Source organism: Ambystoma mexicanum, chromosome 8 (genome assembly GCF_040938575.1).
Source record: "Ambystoma mexicanum isolate Mex_15411 chromosome 8, UKY_AmexF1_1, whole genome shotgun sequence".
Classification (NCBI taxonomy): domain Eukaryota; kingdom Metazoa; phylum Chordata; class Amphibia; order Caudata; family Ambystomatidae; genus Ambystoma; species Ambystoma mexicanum.
This window is the reverse complement of record NC_090929.1, coordinates 444487680-444507167: the sequence shown is the minus strand read 5'-3', so window position 1 is coordinate 444507167 and position 19488 is coordinate 444487680. Positions and strand designations below refer to the sequence as shown.

General features: G+C 45.3%; 1 protein-coding gene across 2 annotated transcripts in view; it reads left to right on the top strand.

The window, feature by feature from the left end:
* TMEM201 (transmembrane protein 201) overlaps positions 1 to 19488 on the top strand; it is a 353510-nt gene that overhangs the window by 225625 nt on the left and 108397 nt on the right. For both annotated transcript variants that reach the window (XM_069610021.1, XM_069610022.1), the window contains exon 8: positions 16443 to 16514. In XM_069610021.1, coding sequence (XP_069466122.1) covers positions 16443 to 16514 — 72 coding nt within the window. The remainder of the gene's footprint in view (positions 1 to 16442; positions 16515 to 19488) is intronic.

The following is a 19488-nucleotide window of genomic DNA, read 5'->3' as shown; positions in this document are numbered from 1 at the left end:
TACGTTAACAGCACTTGGATAGTCCAGTAATAGTTCCACACAAGTATACAAATATATTATAAGCCCCAAAAACACATGTGCGTAAAACCAAAGAGTACTATCCACTATTGCACACACCTAAATAGTCTATATCTAAACAGTAAGTAATATCCACAGTGAGACTTGACAATACTTAATAGAGTTCTAACCAATTCAGTAGTGTCAAAGAAACTCACAAGTGAAAGAGAATCGTGGTTACAAAGGATATAATGCACTGTGCCTTTTAATAAGGCAGACATCTTAGCTTGAGCAGTCATCCCCAACCAAGTAAATCCAGTGTCCAAACAGCTCACGCCACATGTACATACATGGGAAGGTGGGGGTAAGGCCGTCTTAAAGTTCTCCTGCATACATTTTTGGCTTCAACCAACCAGCAATTAAAATGTATTTTAAGAAGCATGCATTTTAGAAAACTGCTTGTTAAAGTGGGGGTGCACCCCCAATTACACCACTCTAGGATCTAGAGAATTTCTTTTATATTCTACTGTATTTTCATAGTGCTTTACGCCAAAGCACTAATTACAACAGCACAACATATTGAAAGCACATCAAGACAGAATGATCAGGCAGAGAGCAGATGTTCATTGAGGCGAGTCTTAAAGAGAGCAAAGTAGTGAGAAAGGATAAAGGGGGAGGGGCGTTCCAGGATTTAGGGGCTAGGAGAGAAAAGGAACAAAATCACGAAGTCCGGGAGAATGAGGGAGAAATTGGAGAAATTGGGACTGAGACCTGATAGCTCGAAAGGGAGAATAAAAAGAGGAGAGCGGAAAGGTATGGTGGGGCAAGACCATAGAGCCATTTAAAGACATGCAAAGAAAGTTTTATATAATCGAGAATAAAAACAAAAAAAAGCCAATGGAGGGAAAGTAAAGCAGGACAAATGCAATCACAAGGAGACAAATGAAGTAGACGAACAGGAAAATTATAGATTGAATGGAGGGAGGCCAAGTAGATAGTCAGGAAGACCAAGAAGGTTAGTAGAGCAGTAGAATAGTCTAGAAAATACAAGAATCCTAGGTGATAACTCCATGGCCCCGAGGGTATTGTTAGGGATTAGACTTTGCACCCACATATAATCCCAATTGGACGAGCGGTAAGGCTGACGATTGGTGTGTACTGTTCTGCCCCAAACTCTGATTCTGGGAAACACCCCTGCACTGCATAGAGAATTGCTGGGGCTACTTAAGCCACTGGCCCTGTTGCTGGTGGTCCAGGGGTTACCGGTTCAGTGGCTGAAGTTGGTGTATGGATTAGCTAGGGGAGGCTTGTCCACAATGGGTAATGGTGCATCGATGCACCCATTTTGGACGAGCTGCCAAGCCAGCCCAAGTGAAAACACACAAAGTGCTCCGTCAGCTGCAGCACTTAGTTCAATCCAGCCCAAGAGCACTCCAAACGCTGTCAAAAGAAAATGTGTCTTCCCTTTAACAGTTGGTGTTCCTCAGAGTGCATGTCCAATGGGTATTTGCTTCCCTAGCCTTTCATAGCCCATTGGGAAAGCAGGCTTGGGTGCTACAGCTTTGAATGGCATACGGGGCATGCTTTGCCTCCCCTGCACATTCAGAGCAGCTGGGGCGTTGAGCAGGGAGTGCTCCGGCTCCTCTGCGCACATGCAGGAACCATATAGCTCTCCCTGTTGCGTGTTATCCAGAGCCATTGCAGGAGTCTCTCCTGGTGGTGACAGAGTGGATTCTGTACCAGGGATGCTGGAAAGGAAAAGGAAAAATAAATGCGTGTAAATGTATGGCTGCGTGTGAAGTAATGGGTGCACAAGTGAATGAGTGTATGTTTTGTGGGTGCATGTTATAATAGGAGTGTATGTTATGGGTGCATGAGGGAAGGAGTTCAGAATGCTGTGAATGTACATGGGCACACACATGAATATGTATGAATGTGTGGGATTAGTTGTATGTGCGTTTGGGAGCAGTCCCCTGATTTGTGGGGTGCAGCAGGACATTTATTGGGCATCAAGGTTAAAGCAAACTGAAGTGGTGTTACATGGCTATACTGGCCTCCATTCCTACAGCCAGTCTAGTTGGGTTTTCTCACTGTAGCATGGCATTTTATTTTTACTGTGCATCAAGGTTAGAGAAAACCGTGTTATTATGTGGCTTGACTGGCCTATGTTGGTGCAGCTAGTCTGTATATATTTTCTAATTGGGACATGGCATTTTCCACTGGCAAAGCCAACAGGAGATTGACTATATGGTAACTCTGGCATGTATTTGTGCAGCCTGCATGCATATGTAAGGGCACAGCAAGCATGAAAATGTTTTTCATACTGGCATATATTATGGGAAAAGCACTCATGAAAATGCTCCTGTTGACTTGCAATTTTTTTTGTTACCCTACAAAACGAAATGCTTTTGACCCAGTGCTGTAAATTGCACCATTTTAACCCATTTTTTAAAAACTTTTCCAGAGGGTCACTCATGCATTTTCATGGGAAACATGCGCCCCTCCAATTGAGATTCACCTGGGGTCCCGAGTGTAGGTCCGGCTAGGTGCCGCTTTCGATTTCCAGTGGAGATACAGTTCCAGCAGACTTGCAACAGGACTATTCAGAACTAGAATAGCGACTACTGCAACTGCCACAACTGTTAAGGCCCCCATGACCCAGTAAAGCAGTTAAGAAAATCTTGGTCAGCAGAAAGCGGGCTCTAGGCAGGGCCCTCTTCATTACAGAGAACAGATGTTGCAGGTCAGAATGTTTTGGGGACGCAAGCTGAAGATCTGCCGATTTCCAACTTGGGTCAGTGTCAATTGCAGCAGGAAGGCCCGTTTTTTGGGTGGTAAATCCGTCCAAAGGACAGGAAGACAATGATGCTGGACACAGGATTTATTGATCCCACCAGTCCAGGGGGAGGAAAGCAGTAATTAAGGCATAAGTAGGTCTATTAATGGTTTGATTTTTGGTAAAATCATTTTTCTCTCAAATGTTTCTACTCTATTTTTCTCCCAAAAATTTAGCTAGTGAGTTAGGGTTAGGCAATATTGGCAGATTGGAGGCTCGGGGTGTGTGGGAAATCTTCTCCCCAGCCTGGAGTCCTGGATCTTTTTGTCTGTTCTCCTGAATTAGTCGGACCTTCCACCCCACCCCCCCATTCAATCTTTTGCTCAGACTTTGGGATCCCTTGTTCATTAGGTTTTTACTTTATTTTATGTAGTTAAGGCATCTATAATTTACATTTGCAGCACATAGCACCTTTTGTGCAGTGCTACTGGGAGCATTTTGGGCTTTCCTTTTTATTCTTTTATTTTCCTTGTGAGAACTACAGTTACCAAAGATGGGGGGGATACGTTTTATCCTTCTTTGCTTTCCTTTTGTGAGTACAGCACACATCACCTTATGTGGACTGCTGAGGGTTTACACTGTATCCCCTTTCTCACATTTCTGTTACACGGACAAGCATACCTGAATGGCTTGTGGCAGTCGACCTGTTCTAATGACTTTTGTGTATTTTTCATAACCTGGCTGTATTCACAGCCACGGTAATGCACAAAAGGGTCACCATTGACCCAAAATGGTGGCTGTATTCTTTTTTTTTGCCATTTCATGTGTCCTTGTCCCTTCTTGGTCCTGCCAAGGAACCCGTGTGTCTGCGAGGACAGTAAGCAGGAGAGGAGTCAAATTCTGCTGTTCTTTTTTTGTTTTAAAAAAAAACCACTTTCCCTTCCTTTCTGCCATGTCTTCCTGGAACCAGTTGCAATTGTGAGTTTGGCTGTCCTCAAAGGACAGCCACTGCCCAAAGTTTGAATGTAGCATGAGTGTTGATTGGCAGGGTTTCTGGATAAAAGGCGAGGATCTGGCGGCTGAAGAAGTCAGCCATTGGAACAGAAGAACCGAAGAAGACGACGACCAGAGACTCCTGTAGCACCTACCAGCAACACCTACCAGCACCATGTAAAGCCAGCTGAAGTGTCCACTGTTGTCCTGCACCATTTTCAAGTCGACGGGGAAGCTGCGAAGAGGACGCCTGGTGGGCTTATCGATCACCTGCAATGTGAGCCATCCTGCGACCTCCTTCCTGGGCTGCAAACCGCTAGTACCCTTGGACCTGCAACCATTCTGCAGTGCATCGTCTTGCAACAAACAAATCCTCACAAAACTTTGGACTCCTTCCGGTTCTCCAGAGAAAAGATCCCCCTCATCAAAGTCCCCTCACCAGAGTGCAGGACCAAGCAAGCGAGGTGAATCGATCGGACGAGAACCGTTCTTCAGTGGTGTCTGTAAAAAGGCACCAAAACCACAGATCCGTGTTGGAACACAGAGAATCCTTTGCTCTGAGTCCCCCCTCTCGACTACGGTTGGGAAATCTCTTCCAGAGTCCCTCCTTTCGTCACCACGACCAAGGAACAGGAGACCGGGTCCACCGCTGCTGCATCGTGAAGGCATCCAGGTTTTTCATCTTCATCACTCCTCGTGTAATGTGGGACATTGGAGGGGGGGGGGGGGGGTTTCTACTTGCCTGAAGTCATTTTGTTGCTCCTTTTTTGCTGGAGTGCTGATTCCAGTGTTTGCACATACACGTTCACCCAGGCCTAATGCTTGTGCGCATACAGGGAGCTTTTCCAGAAATTCCTGACTCCTTTTTGACAAACAAAAGCTTTATACTTATTTATAACTGAGGAATCCTTTGGAACTTTGCCATTTCTGCAACTGTGCCTTACCTGCTTTTCCTCCAATGTGACTAAGAAGAAATCATACCTAGATAGGGATAGACTACTAAAGCCTTAAGGCCTCTGAAAAGTAGTACGTCTTAAAGTGCTTACCTTCTTTTGTTGGTGATGTTCATAAATGTTATTCCTACAACAATAAGTGGTTTACTTTTTGAATTGCATTCATATGTTTTACACTGTGATTTACTTACCTGAATTGTTGCGTTGGTTTTCTATGGTGTTTATTAGCTTTGAAAAAGTATTTACCTATCTGAAGATTTATCTTTGCCTTGTGTGTATATATAAAATAAATGTGATTTGCATACAGAGGTATGTGTTTCTTTGGGCCTATGTATACTCTTATTTTTTTAAGTTCTCTGCACTGATCTACAGCTCACATCTCCCCCTAATATAAGCCTGGCCGCTCTGTCATACTACCAACACCTTGAGTGGTACAGACGTATACTAGAAGTTGGCCTCTGTATACCATGGGGACAGTTTTCGTACTTTGGGTGAATAGTATCAGTCTGTGCGCTCAACCCCTGGTTTGGTTAGTTGGGTACTTTTTATAACTGACCTGTCCACATCAGTTGGGGGTTGGTGGCTGCATGGCTCAATAGGGACTGATATTCACCAGTCGGTCTGACTGTTACAAAGGATGGAAGTTTTTTTCTATTGAGCCTTTGCACTTTAGTTTTCCAGCTTCCCCACAGTTTTCGTATTAATGCATTTAATTGTGAGGAACACATTTATTAGTGTCTAAACATAGGTTGCACACTTTATTTCATATATTTTTCATTCACGTATTCCACACAAATTAATTCACTTAGTGCTTATTCGATTTTTGTTCCACAGGTATTACATAACTTCATTCACTTTGTGTAATTATTCGGGACATATGTTTTGACTTTTCTGGTGATTGGTGCGAAAATCCTTGGTTTATATACAAATAACATTTGTGCCAACATTTCTCTGCACGTGCTGCTGTTTGCCCTTACTTGGGCTTTCTCAAGGCACTTTCTTTACTTTATGCTGTGTATCAATCTTGTGTTTATACGTGACATTTCTGTGCATACATTTCGAATTTGGTGACACACATCAAAAATACATAGGTTGGTAGACATATATATTTGGTTGTTTACATTAGTTCCTTGTTCCTTTTCTTTTCAAGTGTGAAAACTTCAGTGGTTCTAAATTCAAGGTGATCCACTGATGTATAAGGGGTTCCTTCTGTATTCTTACGGTCTGTGTTCACTGGTTTCTCTGAGTGTTCTCACATCTGGCAAGATTGCCGGCCTTGAGAGCTGCTGCGGTTCTTCTCTGATCCCGTGTTCGGGTCTGCCCTTCCTTGGTCTCAAGTGACTTGCAATCCCATTAAGCCGGTTGCTAAGGTACAACGTTACGTTCATGTAATCGCGTGACCGCACACCAGGCATTTTCCACTTAACTAAATGGCAATCTTGCCCGATGTGAGAACACCACTGAGGAACTGGAGAACACAGACCTTAAGAATACCTTGGATAGGGACGCCAGGTGCATCCACAGGACCACCTTATCCTTGTTGAAAGTGGTATAGGGTTCTGAAGCCACCATAGCCTGGATCTTGCTGACTCTGCGAGCGGATGTGAGACCTACTAGCAGAGCTGTCTTGATGGTAATCAGCCTGATGTCCGTGGACGCCATTGACTCGAAGGGCTTGTGCGCCAGGGCGCCCAACACCACATTGAGGTCCCACACAGGGTGTGGCTTTTTGATGGGCAGGTAAAGCCTAGACAGGCCCTCCAGATGGTTCTAGACTATCGGGTTCGATGAGGAGGTCGCCCCCTATGGCTGCGAGATAGGTGTGACATGTGTCCACCTGTATGCCTGAGTGGGCAAGGTGCGCCGAGAAAGAGAGCACATCGTCCAGTGTGCACGTCAGGGGGTTGATTTACTTCGTATCTGCCCAGTGACAGATGATCTCCAGGTTGGCCCGAGATAGGTTCAGGTGCTTGAGGGTGATCTGCTCAGGAACCACGCTGCGAGGGCTAGCTTCTGAGGAGCGGGGTGGTGAACCCTGCCCCTCTGCTGGGACAGGAGAGGTGCTGGGCCCAGCAGGAGGTGAATGGGTGGTTGGTCCGAGAGGCTGAGCAATTCGGAGAACCATGGCCTCGCCGGGCACCAAGGCACTATCACTATGATGCTGAGGTGACCAGCCTCCTTTATCTTGTGGAGTCCCCTGGGGATCAGGGGGTGTGGGCTGAGGATCGGGGGGGGTGTGGGCTGAAAAGCATAGGCTGTCATGTCTTCCCATTGAATCTGCATGGCGTCGCCCAGGGGCCCAGCCCCTGCCAAGATGCAAACTGAGGGCACTTCCTGTTCCTCCAGGAGGCAAATGGATCCACCTGAGGATAGCCCCACGTGTTGAAAACCACCTGTCGCTCCTGGTCGTTCAATTGCCACTTGTAATTTTCCGTTCCCAGCCTGCTGAGTCTGTCCGCCTCCAAGATGGCCTCCCCGGAAGATGGACGCCCCTGAGGTAGATGTTGTTTTTCAAGGCCCATTCCCACATGTTGACCGCTAGGTTGTAGAGCGAGACCTGGTACCCCCCCCCCCCCCTGCTTGTTGACAGTCAGTCTGATGGAGTTGTCGGTCTGGATCAGGACGGTCCTGCCCCTGATGAGCAGAAGGAAGGCCCTGAGGGCTAGCCAAATGGCTCTGAGCTCCAGCCGGTTGCTATGCGACTCCTCCCGGGTCCAGACTCCATGGATGCTGTGGCTCTTCCAAGCCCTCTTGGGAGGAGTCTGTAGTAATGGTGACCTGCATAGTCGGCTGCCGGAATGACCTGCCCGTCCGCAGATTGCTGTCCTTGTACCACCACGTGAGGTCTGGGTGGAGAGAAGATGGTATGCTGACCAGCTCCGCTTGGGAGCCCCTCTCCTGATTCTGTGAGGCTGTGAAGTGCAGCTGCGTTATCCTCATCCGGAGCCTCGTGTGTGGAGCCGCCAAGAGGACCACTGCCATGATACCCAGTGAGTGCTGCTGCAACCACCAAGCCGAAGTCACTGGTCTGGTAAGGAAGTGCGTAGAGGCCGTAATCTTGTCCTCCAAGGGAAATACCTTCTTGGAGCTTGTATCTTAGGTGAGGCCCTGGAAGGTGAGGTTCTGAATGGGTTGCAGCTGAGACTTCTTGAGGTTGATGGGAAACCCCAGGTTGTGGAGTGTACTCGTAAGCGTGGAGGAGGTGTGGACCACCCCTTCTGGGGATCTCGCCCTGACGAGCCAGTCAATGTACAGGTAGACCTGGTGGCCCTGGGCCCTGAGGAGGCTTGCCCCTTCGTTCACGAGTGTGGTAAACACCCTGGGGGCTGAGTTGAGGCGAAGGGTAGCACCTTGTACTGGAAATGACAGCCCATGATCCTGAAGCGTAGAAGGAGCGATGGGGCTGCCAAATCGTGATGTGTGGGTAAGCGTCCTTGAGATCCAGGGAGCACATCCAATCTCCCTTGTCTAGTGTCTGACTCTGCACTGAGTGCTGGCATAACTTCTTGAAATTTTTGAAGAGGGAGGGAGAGGTTGAGTATGGAGAGGTCCAACACACTCTCAGGCCTGCCTGATTCTTTTTTTTGTATGGTGAAAATCCTGGAATAGAAGCCTAATCCTCTGTGGGAGGCTGGTACTTCTTCCACTGCCTGGCTCTGGACGAGAGGGACGGATCTCTGCCAACAGAGTTGCCGTCCCAATCTGTGTGAGGGAAGAGAAGAGAAGAGAAGGTAACTCATGAATACACAGAGAGGATCCACGGGTCTGTGAAGTTCTGGCACCAAAAATGCACGTGCAAGACTAGCCTGCCCCCCACTAGAGACACGTGGACACGGAGGGACGCATCCTGCCTTTTTTTTCTTTGAGGCTGCTGCTGAGGGGGACCGAAGGCGACCCCTGCCCTTTTATTGCTTGCACCGGTGCTGACTCGGGGAGCGGTCAGGTTGACTGGAATCCTCGGAAGCCGCCAAATGCCCGACCCTTGGTTGATGCGACTGGGTGTACACCTTGGGTGTGGCCTTTGTCAGGATAAAGAGTTTGCAAGCTGTTCTTATCTATTTCCTTTTCGGTGGTAGAGTGGAAGAAGTTACTCCCCTTGAACGGAAGGTCCAATATGCAATCCTGGACGTCGGGGTTAAACTTAGTAGCCCAAACCAGGCCGTCCTTCTCATGTCCATGGCGATGCAGATGGTCTGGCAAAGGGTATCAATGTGGGCCTGTGTTCTCCTAGACCCATCTTGAAGCATGCTTGACTCTGCACTGAAAGTTCCGGAAGGAAGTCTATTTCCCGCCACAACCTCTGGTTAGCTGCTGCCAGCATGGCATCCGCGTTGGCTTGACCAAGGTGCAGGGAGGCGTTGGAGTACAGCTTTTTCCCGTACGCCTCCAAGATCTTCTCCTCCTTGCCTAGCAGTGACGAGGACGAGGTGGCTGAGGATGACTGATGCTTACAGTAGAGTGACGCCGCAGTGATCACTGATAAGTGCGGCTGGGGGTGTGTTGCTAGCAAGAGTGTATCCCCTTCCATCTTTCTATACTTGGTGCCGATTGACAGGCTGGATGGAGTGTGGCTTGAGCCAACCCTTCTTGGCCAGACAACGTCCTCCATCGGGATACCCGTCTTGGTAGGGGGTCTAAGGGAGAGGATGTCTGCCAAGACCCTCTCCTCTGGCTGCTCTACCTCTGGGTGAGGAAGGCACAGATATTCTGCCAAACCTGTAAGCCTGCCGTGAAAGGCCTTTGCTGACAACAGCGTTTCGGGGTCCTCCTCCTCTTCTGTATCCGCCTGAGTGTCCGGCTGGTCCGCCGCAGGAGGAGGAGCTGTTGGCGCTGTGAGCTGCGGTGTGGAGACCGGAGGCAGCTGCACAGGTTTGTTCGTAACCGGCTGCACTGGGAGCAGATTCGAAGGAGCCAGCAGTGGGGGCTGCACTGGGGCTTGTGGTGCCGGAGCCATGGGAGGAATGACTATAGACGCTGGTAGTGACCGGAGGGAGGCAGTCCCTGACTGCATCCCTAAGGATGACACCCATCTGGGGGGTTCTCATCAGCCCCAAAAACCTTTCGAAGAACCTGTCCTCGGAGGCTAAAAAGGAGGCAAGAGATACTGATGTAGTGGCTGGGGGCTGCTGGGGCCGGAGCACACTCAGTCAGGGTCTAGGGGGACCTTCCCTGCGCTACTGATGGATATGCCGTAGGTCACATACCTGGTTGACACCAGTCCCACCTTGAAACTCGTTCACCCGCCTTCTGTTCTTAGGTGTTGCATTGGACGAGTGGCCATGTTGTCTGGTGTGGTGGCCATTTTGTCGGGCTGCGTGCCACATGCCAAAGTTGTGGTACGTGGCCCTCCGAATACGGCCTCGCCCAAGACTCTTGGTTTTGGAATGAGGCCTATCCCGCACCTCAGGCCTAGGCCTGGAAGGCGTACCGCCCTCTGCATTGTCGGCGGTAGTGCTGTGTGCAGGCGCCCCCTTGGACATGGCGCCGGTACTAGGGCAAAGACCCGGTAGAAGAACCTTGCAGTCTCTCAACACTGATACTGGTTGGGTCCGGAGACCCCTCGGCCGTAAGGCTGGTAGCTGGGAGAGCTTCGGTGCGTGTGCTGGTAACAGAACCCCAGGAAGGAGTCACCCTTACGGGGTGCGATGGAAAATAACGGCCCTCCCTTGGGCCTCGATCTCTGCTGGTCAAACTTCAAGTCCTCTGGAGGCGGCGCTTGGAATAGTTCTCTCCACCTGGCTAGCCTGTTCTTCAGTGTGCATAGTCTCATGTGGTGCAACCCTCTCAGCCGTGGTCAGGACCAAGGCAGCAGAGGCAAAGAGTGTGGGGGTCAGACATGGGAAAGAGTCCGCGCAGGCTGGTCACCTGCTGAAACCCACTGAAGTCGAAATGCGCTGGGGCGGAGCGTGACGCCGGAGGACCCAGTACCTAGATAACAAAATAAGAGAAGAATCGGGGGGGAAGAGTGCGTGGAATTACATTGCTAGGCCAAACCCAGGAGCGCTAGTGAAATTGGCTTGTTCCCGTCGGCGCAGAAAGGGGGATTGAGGAGTGGTGCCGGGGCGGGGGGGGGGCGGTGTCAGGGTAGCACATGCTTGCGGGGCCGCACCCCTGCGCGCCTCTAAATTTAAAGGGGAGAAAGGTTTTTCTGGTAAAAGTTTCCATCTCCGTCCCTAGGGAGGGACGCCCATACAGTATGGAGGAAAGAGATGGGACGTAAGAGTAAAATAATAAAGGCACCTACTTGTTTTGATCTCATCCGTTCGATCGTACAGAGTGTTGTTTAAAAGTGAAACCGATCTGGCTTCTCAGAAAGGCAGTGAGGGTAAACACTCTGCTTTTTATTGAACAAGTTCCCTTGATGGATCCAAAAGCGATTCTCTTGCTCCTTGAGATTTCTCATCAGATCCTGCAATGCAAACCGGCTTAATGGAATGGAGGGCTCTTTAACCGTTCATGGAAGCTACTTCGCTAAAGCTACAACTGATGGATAATGGGTAGTCTTCCTTTGAGACCGGTTTTGAAATCGGTGGGGAAAAGAATTGTTAATGCTGAAGTTGTCTGCAATAAGGTTCTACAACTTAAAGCTGCCCTCACTGATCTTTGGCAACATTGACAATCTGGAAAATGTTAGTAGGCGCAATCTTTGCTTTATTGGAATTCCTGACTGATCTGAAGGGGAGGATCCAATTTGCTTTTTTATAAAACATGCTCCCAAACCTTTGTCTTTATCTAAGTATGCACCTCTGAACATCGAGAGGACACATGGATCTGTTAATTTCATGTAGAAGACCTCTTCGCACAAAAATCCTAGATCTGGGCCTATTACTACAATGTACACATTAAGTGGAAAAAGTAAGAACGACTAAACAAGTTTATCTGGAGTGGGCATAAGATTTATTTCTCCTAGGAGGTCTTCAAAGCTACTGCCATGCAGAGAAGATAATTGTTTACTTTTCTCGTCCAGCCTGGAAACCACTGAAAGCTAGGTATGGTCTTGTCGTCCCTGAACCTCATTTGGCAATCTTAAGGATTTAAAACCATTTATACGCTCCTATAAAATCGAGGATATGAACATTTCTCATCCTGCAGATAAACTGCCTTCCACATTAAATGGTTACTTTAGACTCCTTCACATCTTGTGCAGGTAGGTTGAATATCTCCTGTTCCTCGACCTCATCCTATTGAATTATTGAATTATTCTGCTAATGTGAGTGGCTTGGTCGTGTTGATTGCCAAACCTTGTTTCTTTTTTTTTTTCTTGGCTACCACCCCCTATGTTTGTCCTGTTTTGTTACCACATTTTTAAAATAAATGCGTTTATCCTATGGATTTAAAATGTTGGTCCAAGTTAAACTTGTTTCCCTTTGCTTGCCTTCTGTGTTCCCAACTGTTATTGTTTAGTTTATGAATGTATGTGTGATATTATTGCTACTGCGTTGCCTCAACTGTCATGTTTTTTTATGAGAGAAAACGGTTTCTTATTGTTAGATTTAACCAATGTATGTATTGATCACATTTAAAAAATGGTGCTGAAATGTTTCATGGCATGTTAAAGGGTTGATAACGCCTTATAAAGAGGCAACATATCATCTTAAATTGAAACCTGCTATTATTGCATGTGTGCAGGAAACTCATTTGCTAATGCAAGAGACGGACGCATTAAAAAAGGTTATGGATTGGAGAGGTCCTTTCTAGTGCGACTGATTGGGGGAGGGGGGTGAATGGTGGATCTATTTTGATTAATACAAATCGAATTACATAGAAAATCAGATGATCAAGGCAGACGGGTTCATATTAAATGACTAACCTAAACTGAAATTCTCTCTATTGTGAACATGTATGGTCCCACAAATCCAGACTCCTTTTTTTTTTTTTATTTTTAAGATTCATCCAAAAATAAAAGACTTCAGTCCATTCTACCTTTTGGGTACTTTAATGATAATTGATCCCTTCTTGGATAGAATATCCAAATGTATCTTCAAAAGCAGTGAATCTCATAATAAGATGCATCTATGATGTGGGTATTCTTGATTCATGGCAGTTAGCATCTTTAATTGATGAGTTCTTATTTAATTTGCTGCCACATGTTACTGCCTATAGATTTATATATGTACATCTAAATCCCTCCTTGCTGCTGTCGATTTCTGGATATAAAGCATCACATTATCCAATCATGGTCACAAAATGAGAGTTCTTGTATACATCTAAGGTTCCTAGTAGGTAGAGATTCTTTTTTGTGTGTTTGGTTAATTATAAAACCTTACACATATTCATCAGATTATCATGATATGCAAAAAGCTCAATAAAAGTATGCGAAAAGTACAATAAAAATATAAATAGGACACCAACTTACAAATGCGTACAAAAATACATAGTGATACTTATACATACAACAGGAGTCCGCCTCAATCTCATACATTTATCTTAGCAGGCAATTCCACATCCGCAAACATTTCCCTTACAAATTCAAGAATCACGGATATCCTTCTTTCAGTTAATATAGACCACATATTACATGGAATAACTGCTGATGATGGATGCACAGACTTCCTAAAATAGAAAATTCACTTTGCTAGCAGTACAGGACAATCCATTATCAAATGATAAATTGTTGCGATACTTGTGTTTTTACACCACCTACAAATGTGATCCTCCCCAGGAATGCCTAATCTAGGTCCTAAAATATCAAATGCTTCAATACAGTTTAAATGACATCTAAAATACCATAAACCTAAAGTCCTCGAGGGAAACTTCATCCGATAGGGCCTAACGATTCTGGTATCAGTAAAGTGATGAGCAATGACTTACATGGTTTCCACTATTCTGTCCCAAACCTTCATTTTATTTGTAATACTAGACATAGTTGATTCTGGAGTTATGTTTGTCTTTTGAAGGCATATTTCAAACTCCTTTTTCAGATTCAACAAGGATTCAGCAGATCTTCCAAGCCTTTTAACTCTGCATGCAAAGAACCGACGTGACCAGTTTTAATTTTCATATAGACCTATTCATTGGCATTTGTAGATCCCAACCAGGTTTGAAGGCACAGTTGGAGCCTAATTACACTTCTGGGGACCTAGGGCTGAAGTCCTAAAACGCCTCTGAAAATCCTGCCTTCGATCCTATCAAACCACCCCCTATATTTTTAAAATGCAATAATTCCAGATCCTACAACACTGACTAGGATATGGTAGCCCTATAGAACTCTATCAGAGGTGATAAGGAGTAAGCACTTTTCTTCAATTACCTTCATAACTGATACAAGTGGTAAAATTGTACTCTTTACTCTCTCCATAGTCCATTTTGTCTGTTTCAAACGAGATAAAAATCCCAAATAAACTATTTGAGTAACCCCCTCAATCCTCTCACCATTTAATGTCCAGAATAAACTCCTATGTTTCCTCTTTCCTAACAGATAGGTTCCTGGATTTCTCTGGATTAACTAATAGACCATTGTTCATAATGTAGGGCGCAACCCTGTCCAATCTGCACTGAAGTCTAAAGGTCATTCAACCATGCAAACAGATGAGAATTTAATGTTTCTATGATTGAAGATGGAATATATACCGCTGGATATTTTATATTATTTGTGCACCATTTCATGACAAAGTTATTGTTTAAAATGGTGGCAATTTAAAACCAGGGATAATATACCTCCCCTTCTAGTACACCTGAACAAAGAAGAGGGGCAGTTAGTAAATATAGGGTTTTAGGATCCCAATATAAAAGGTTAATCAGTGAAAGGGGCAAATCCATGCCAATGTAAAGCTTAAAATAAATAATCCCACTCCACACGATCAAATGCCTTTTAAGGATCCAAGGCAACTGCTGCAAAATTGTTAGATGATTTAAGAGTAATATGAAGAATGTTAACCAAAAAACTAGTATCAGCAAAATAAATACGTTTAATAAAAGCAGGCTGATCAGCCTTTATTAAGTAGTAAGAAAAGGTTCAATCCTATTGGCAACTATCTTTGCAAACATTTTGAAATCTGAACTAATCAGTAGAATTAGCCGATAATTATTCAGAAGCTCAGGACCTTTATGAATTAAGAGACCACCCCCATTGACTTCCCAATTTATCCAAACAGAACACATTAAATAGCTCAAGGGCCAAAAACTGTCCCTAAACGTCTGCAGAAAAGTCATCAGCACCTTACCTTTAAGATCCTAAATTGCACGATTCATTTAATCAATGTAAATGGGTTCATTAATTTAAGGAAGTAAGGTAACATGAAGGATTGCAATGAATGTTAACAAAAAAGGAGGCTACATTATACCAGAACAAAAAAAGGTAAATGTGGGTTTACAAGAAATATGGTGGAATCTGTATAATTGTTTGCAACATTTAACATATGGCATATATGCTTGTATCAATTGTTTACATTTTGCACTGCACAGCTAGCAGTATTATAAGTTTGCAATTTTTATTGTATTTGACATTTAAGGCATCAAAAGTAGTAAAGTGGTCCTTTGAGTATTAACCTACTGCCAAGTATGATACAGCCCTTCAAAATGTACTGTGATTTTAGCAACTGTCCTATTAATTCTGCATGACCTAGAGAGACCTTGTGTTCAGTTCTCTGGGCCTGCACCCAAAACATACAATTAAAGTGAAAGTATGCAGGCCTGTAAATAATCCAGAAACGTGTGCAGCTGTTGTGCCACGCTTAATCGGAAGCATTTATAATTCTAACACAGACCTGATGTTTAAGCCAAACTGAGAATGTGTGAGAGAACTGTGGGTGTGATGCTTGGCATGTGAAGCAGTGCTACAAGGGAGGGCAAGCCTGGCACACTTCAGGTCTCCATTGCGTGTACCAACCTGCTTTTATTTGGTCTGTGGGGCGAATTTATTTCTGTAAGGTCATGCTTGCCAGAACTACAGTATTGGACGCACATTAGCTTCAAACCAAAACTTGGCAACGAAATTCCCTTAATGTGTTTTTTTACTTTAATATTTAGTGAACTGCACACCAAATTCAAAAGGGTAGCTGGGCACTCTACTCAGTCGAAGCAGAATTACAGTTCGATCAAATCCAAGCTCTATAGCCAGGGAAGGCCAGGTGACCTGAGCAAGGTAAAGAAAAGAAAAATGCTGCAGAAAGAGAGTGTGGAGGGTCTGGCCACAAAATTAACATAATGCTTGTTTCATATTATAGTAATTAAACAAGCCACAGAGTGACGATGACAGGAGAAGGAGAGTTAGTCAGGGGGCAGGGGGACCGTTTGAAACAAAATAATCACCTGAAAAATGTCTGAACAAGGCTCCTACTATACTGATGACTTGATATTCCTGAGCAGAGACCCAAAAGTAACCAAATATTTTAATGTTTGCAATGTACCATCTTGATCAAAGTTTCAAATCAAAACTGTTTTGGGTACCATTATTTTGTCCCTCCCGTCAAAATGTAAAGAAAGGTCTGATTTAATGTAGATGCTGATGTTGAGTATTGAGAAGGAATTACATTTTTATTTTGTACATATTTTACATTTTTACTGGCAACTGATAGTTTCCCGATTGCCCAGCAATGTCTCCATAATGTCCTGCTTCTTTTATGTTGTTGAGATAGCAGGGTGTATATAGGGCCCTGAATTTCTTTATTCCTCTCTCCCTGATCTTGGGGTGTTCACATGTCTTAGACCTGTTATTTACTACTTAGAATTTCAATGTTTTGCTTCACTCTAACCATTTGCCTAATATTGTTAATTTTCTTTAGATTCTGGTTACCTGTTCAGTGGTAGTCGTCCTTTGTCCCGAGTCATGCAGTGCAGAGAGTCACCAGGATCTGGTAAGGAGACTGACTTCTCTAAACATTGCCTTCCTTCCGATGTGGAATGACAGAAATCTTGTCCACACATAAGGCTGTACCATCCTTGCTGCTCCCCATTCTATAGTCTCCATTTGAAGCCCAATGGGATAGTGCTATGCACTGCTTCAGCTCAGCCATGCTATTGGCGGTGTTCTTTTTTTTTTTTTCTTTCTTTTTTTTTCCTTTATCCGAGCATGGCTGCAGAGTTATGTTCTTGTTTTTATACCAGCTCTGCATTGCCTATTGGCCTTCTTCCGGATCTAAAAGTGGTTGTGTTAGGGAGCTATGTTAGTTGGTCAAGAACAGTAGTAAGTGGGCGGGAGTGGTTTTGAGCGGTGCTACTCTACTTTTAAGTTTTACTGTTTCTATACTTTTTATTTGAAAAGAAACCATTCTATAATGGTTTTGTTTAAAAATAAAACTGTAGGTAGAAGTTAAAACATGCCCTTCATTGATTTGCAGCAAGCGTGTTTGTTTAAGGGTTTGTAGGGCACGTGGGAGGAGGCATGGCGATGGGGTTTGTGGGGAGAGGGGACAGGCCAGGAAAGAGTAAAAATGCAAGATCCTGTTTGTCGGGTTAATTCATGCAAGGAGCTTCTGTGTATTGGTCTTTTTACAGGTCCTTGCGGTCAGGCAATCTTGAGGGGTTTTTGAAATCATGGCACAAATTTAGGCCCCCCCAAACTAAACAAATTGACAAAATCACTGGTTGCATCCGCTTCATTACCGTGGCAACCCATATCTCATCTACTGCCCTGGCAGCAATCGCAATAAGCATGGGAGCTCCCTTGAAGACTTAAGTGCTAGAATCTGTATAGGTATCATGTCAAGGGCAAAAGTAGCAGTACATGATGTTCTAGCATAGACTTGGAGATTTATCATGTTTATACTTCACCCCCTCTCCTAGTGAGACCACAGCACTTTTTGCTGGATTTCTGCAACTTTTTCTTTCTAGCCTGAATGAGTGGAGCCTTTATTTCCACTGATTTCATTCTTATTTGCTCTGACATTTGGAACTCTGTTCTGTGTGTTTTACCTCTACTATGGAGTCTACTTTACTCCATATTCTCTGTATCTCTTTTAAGGCATCTGTGTTTCCCCTTTGCAGCACACAGCTCCTTATGGGCAGTGTTGCTGGGAACCCCTAAAACCATATGTGGAGTGCTAAGGGGATACCTAATATCCCCCTTCTCTCTGCTCCTGTGACATTTTATTCACATAGACAACCTTCTAGTTATGGCTGGTGGCAGTGGACGTGTTCTACCAACTATTGTTGTTTTTCTACCGCAGACTGTATTCCCAGTCTGTTCTGCACACTAGGGTCACTTATGTTCTAACATGGTGGCACCTTTCTATATTTGCCATTTCTAGCGTGGTTGTCCTTTGCTAGCCCTTCTACCATTCTGGGAGGGGCGGGGGGGAGTCTGTGTGTTTTGGCTTTGGCTGCAACCCTTGGGCGTCCTCTGCTTAGACTCCAGTGTGCCTGGGCAGGCAGGAAGTGGGGCAGGAGTTTTTCACTCCCCTGCATGAGTTCCTGAATGGAATCCGCGCCCACTGGGAGGTTGGAGGGGGGGGGGGGCTAGCTGTCCTGATTGGCTGATTGGACAGCCACCCGCCCCTTCTGTGAACTCCTGAGCGAGATTTCAGAGGAGTGTTGCTGAAACTGAATAAAAGGTGAGGCTCCTGAGGTGACCGGCAAGTTGACCACTAGAAGCTGAAGTAACCGAAGAAGACGACCACCAGAGATGCCCTCAGACCCTTTGCAGCACTGTGAAGCAACCACTGCTGTCCTGACCCCTATTTCTACACAACGAAGGCGCTCAGAAGAGGACGTCTCCCTCCATTTGACTGGTGGGACCAACCAGCCATGAGACGAACTACAATCTGAGCCATCTCCGACGTGCTGTACCTCTCCAGAGCTGCAAACCATGACTACCAGGAGACCTCAGTACTTCAGTTGGTGCTGCTGAAAAGTCGCAAAAAAAACAGACTGAACAGAGAAGCTGAAGAAATCTATGCCAGAGGTCCTCTCTCTAGACTGCTGCAGAGACATCCCGTTCAGAGTCCTACCTTTTGTCATCAGACCAAGGAATCCGGCAACTGGTCCTGTCGCTGCTGCCCAGAGGAGAATCCAGCCACCGACATTTCTTCTAACCTCAGGTACTGTGGGGTGAAAAGGCATTGCTTACCTTAAACCAAGAAGTTGTTCCACAGTGGTGGAGTGCATGAAGAGGTGCCCAGAGTGTCCATGAGTACCTTTGACCCAAGCTGTTGACTTATGTCCCTTTTGAGAGTCCTTTAACAGGGTCTCCAGCGTTGTTCATTCTTCTAGCATCCTTACCTAGAGACAAAGTATCCACAGTAGCTCTTGCTGGTCTTCTGCTTCGTACGACTTTGAGCCCTCTCTGAACTGACCTCTCCATAGAGTTAGTGGTCAGACCTTTAAAGCTTTAATTTGTACAGAAAACGCCTCTAGAACCTTAAACTCTGCTAGTGTGTGACTAGCCAACCTTTTTCCTTCCGAAAAGACTTTCTTATGTGGTTTTGCTAATTAAATACTATTCCCAAAAATCTCACATTAGGAACTTTCTGGCGATGTCGCTTTTGATTACCTCCGCGACCAAGTTCTAGTTCAATTTGAGAAGTGTTGCATTGGTGTGGGAAACAACAGAGACATAGAGTTCCTCCACTCCGTTGGACAAAAGACAAGCAAAATGTGTTTCATCCACACTATTTGCTGCACCGCAGAAAAGTTTTGTTGAAATAGGTTGTAGATTCTTCGATAGATGAGTCAAAAACTCTTGTAAGATGATCCACAAATCTTTAATAATGGCCCTATGAGATTGCACGTGTTTCGACACTTCACTGTGCCTTTTTCAAATCCGGGCATATCCTAGGTTGTTCCCAAAGATGGTCCCTAACTACTGACGCGAGACCCGCGAAAACTTAATTT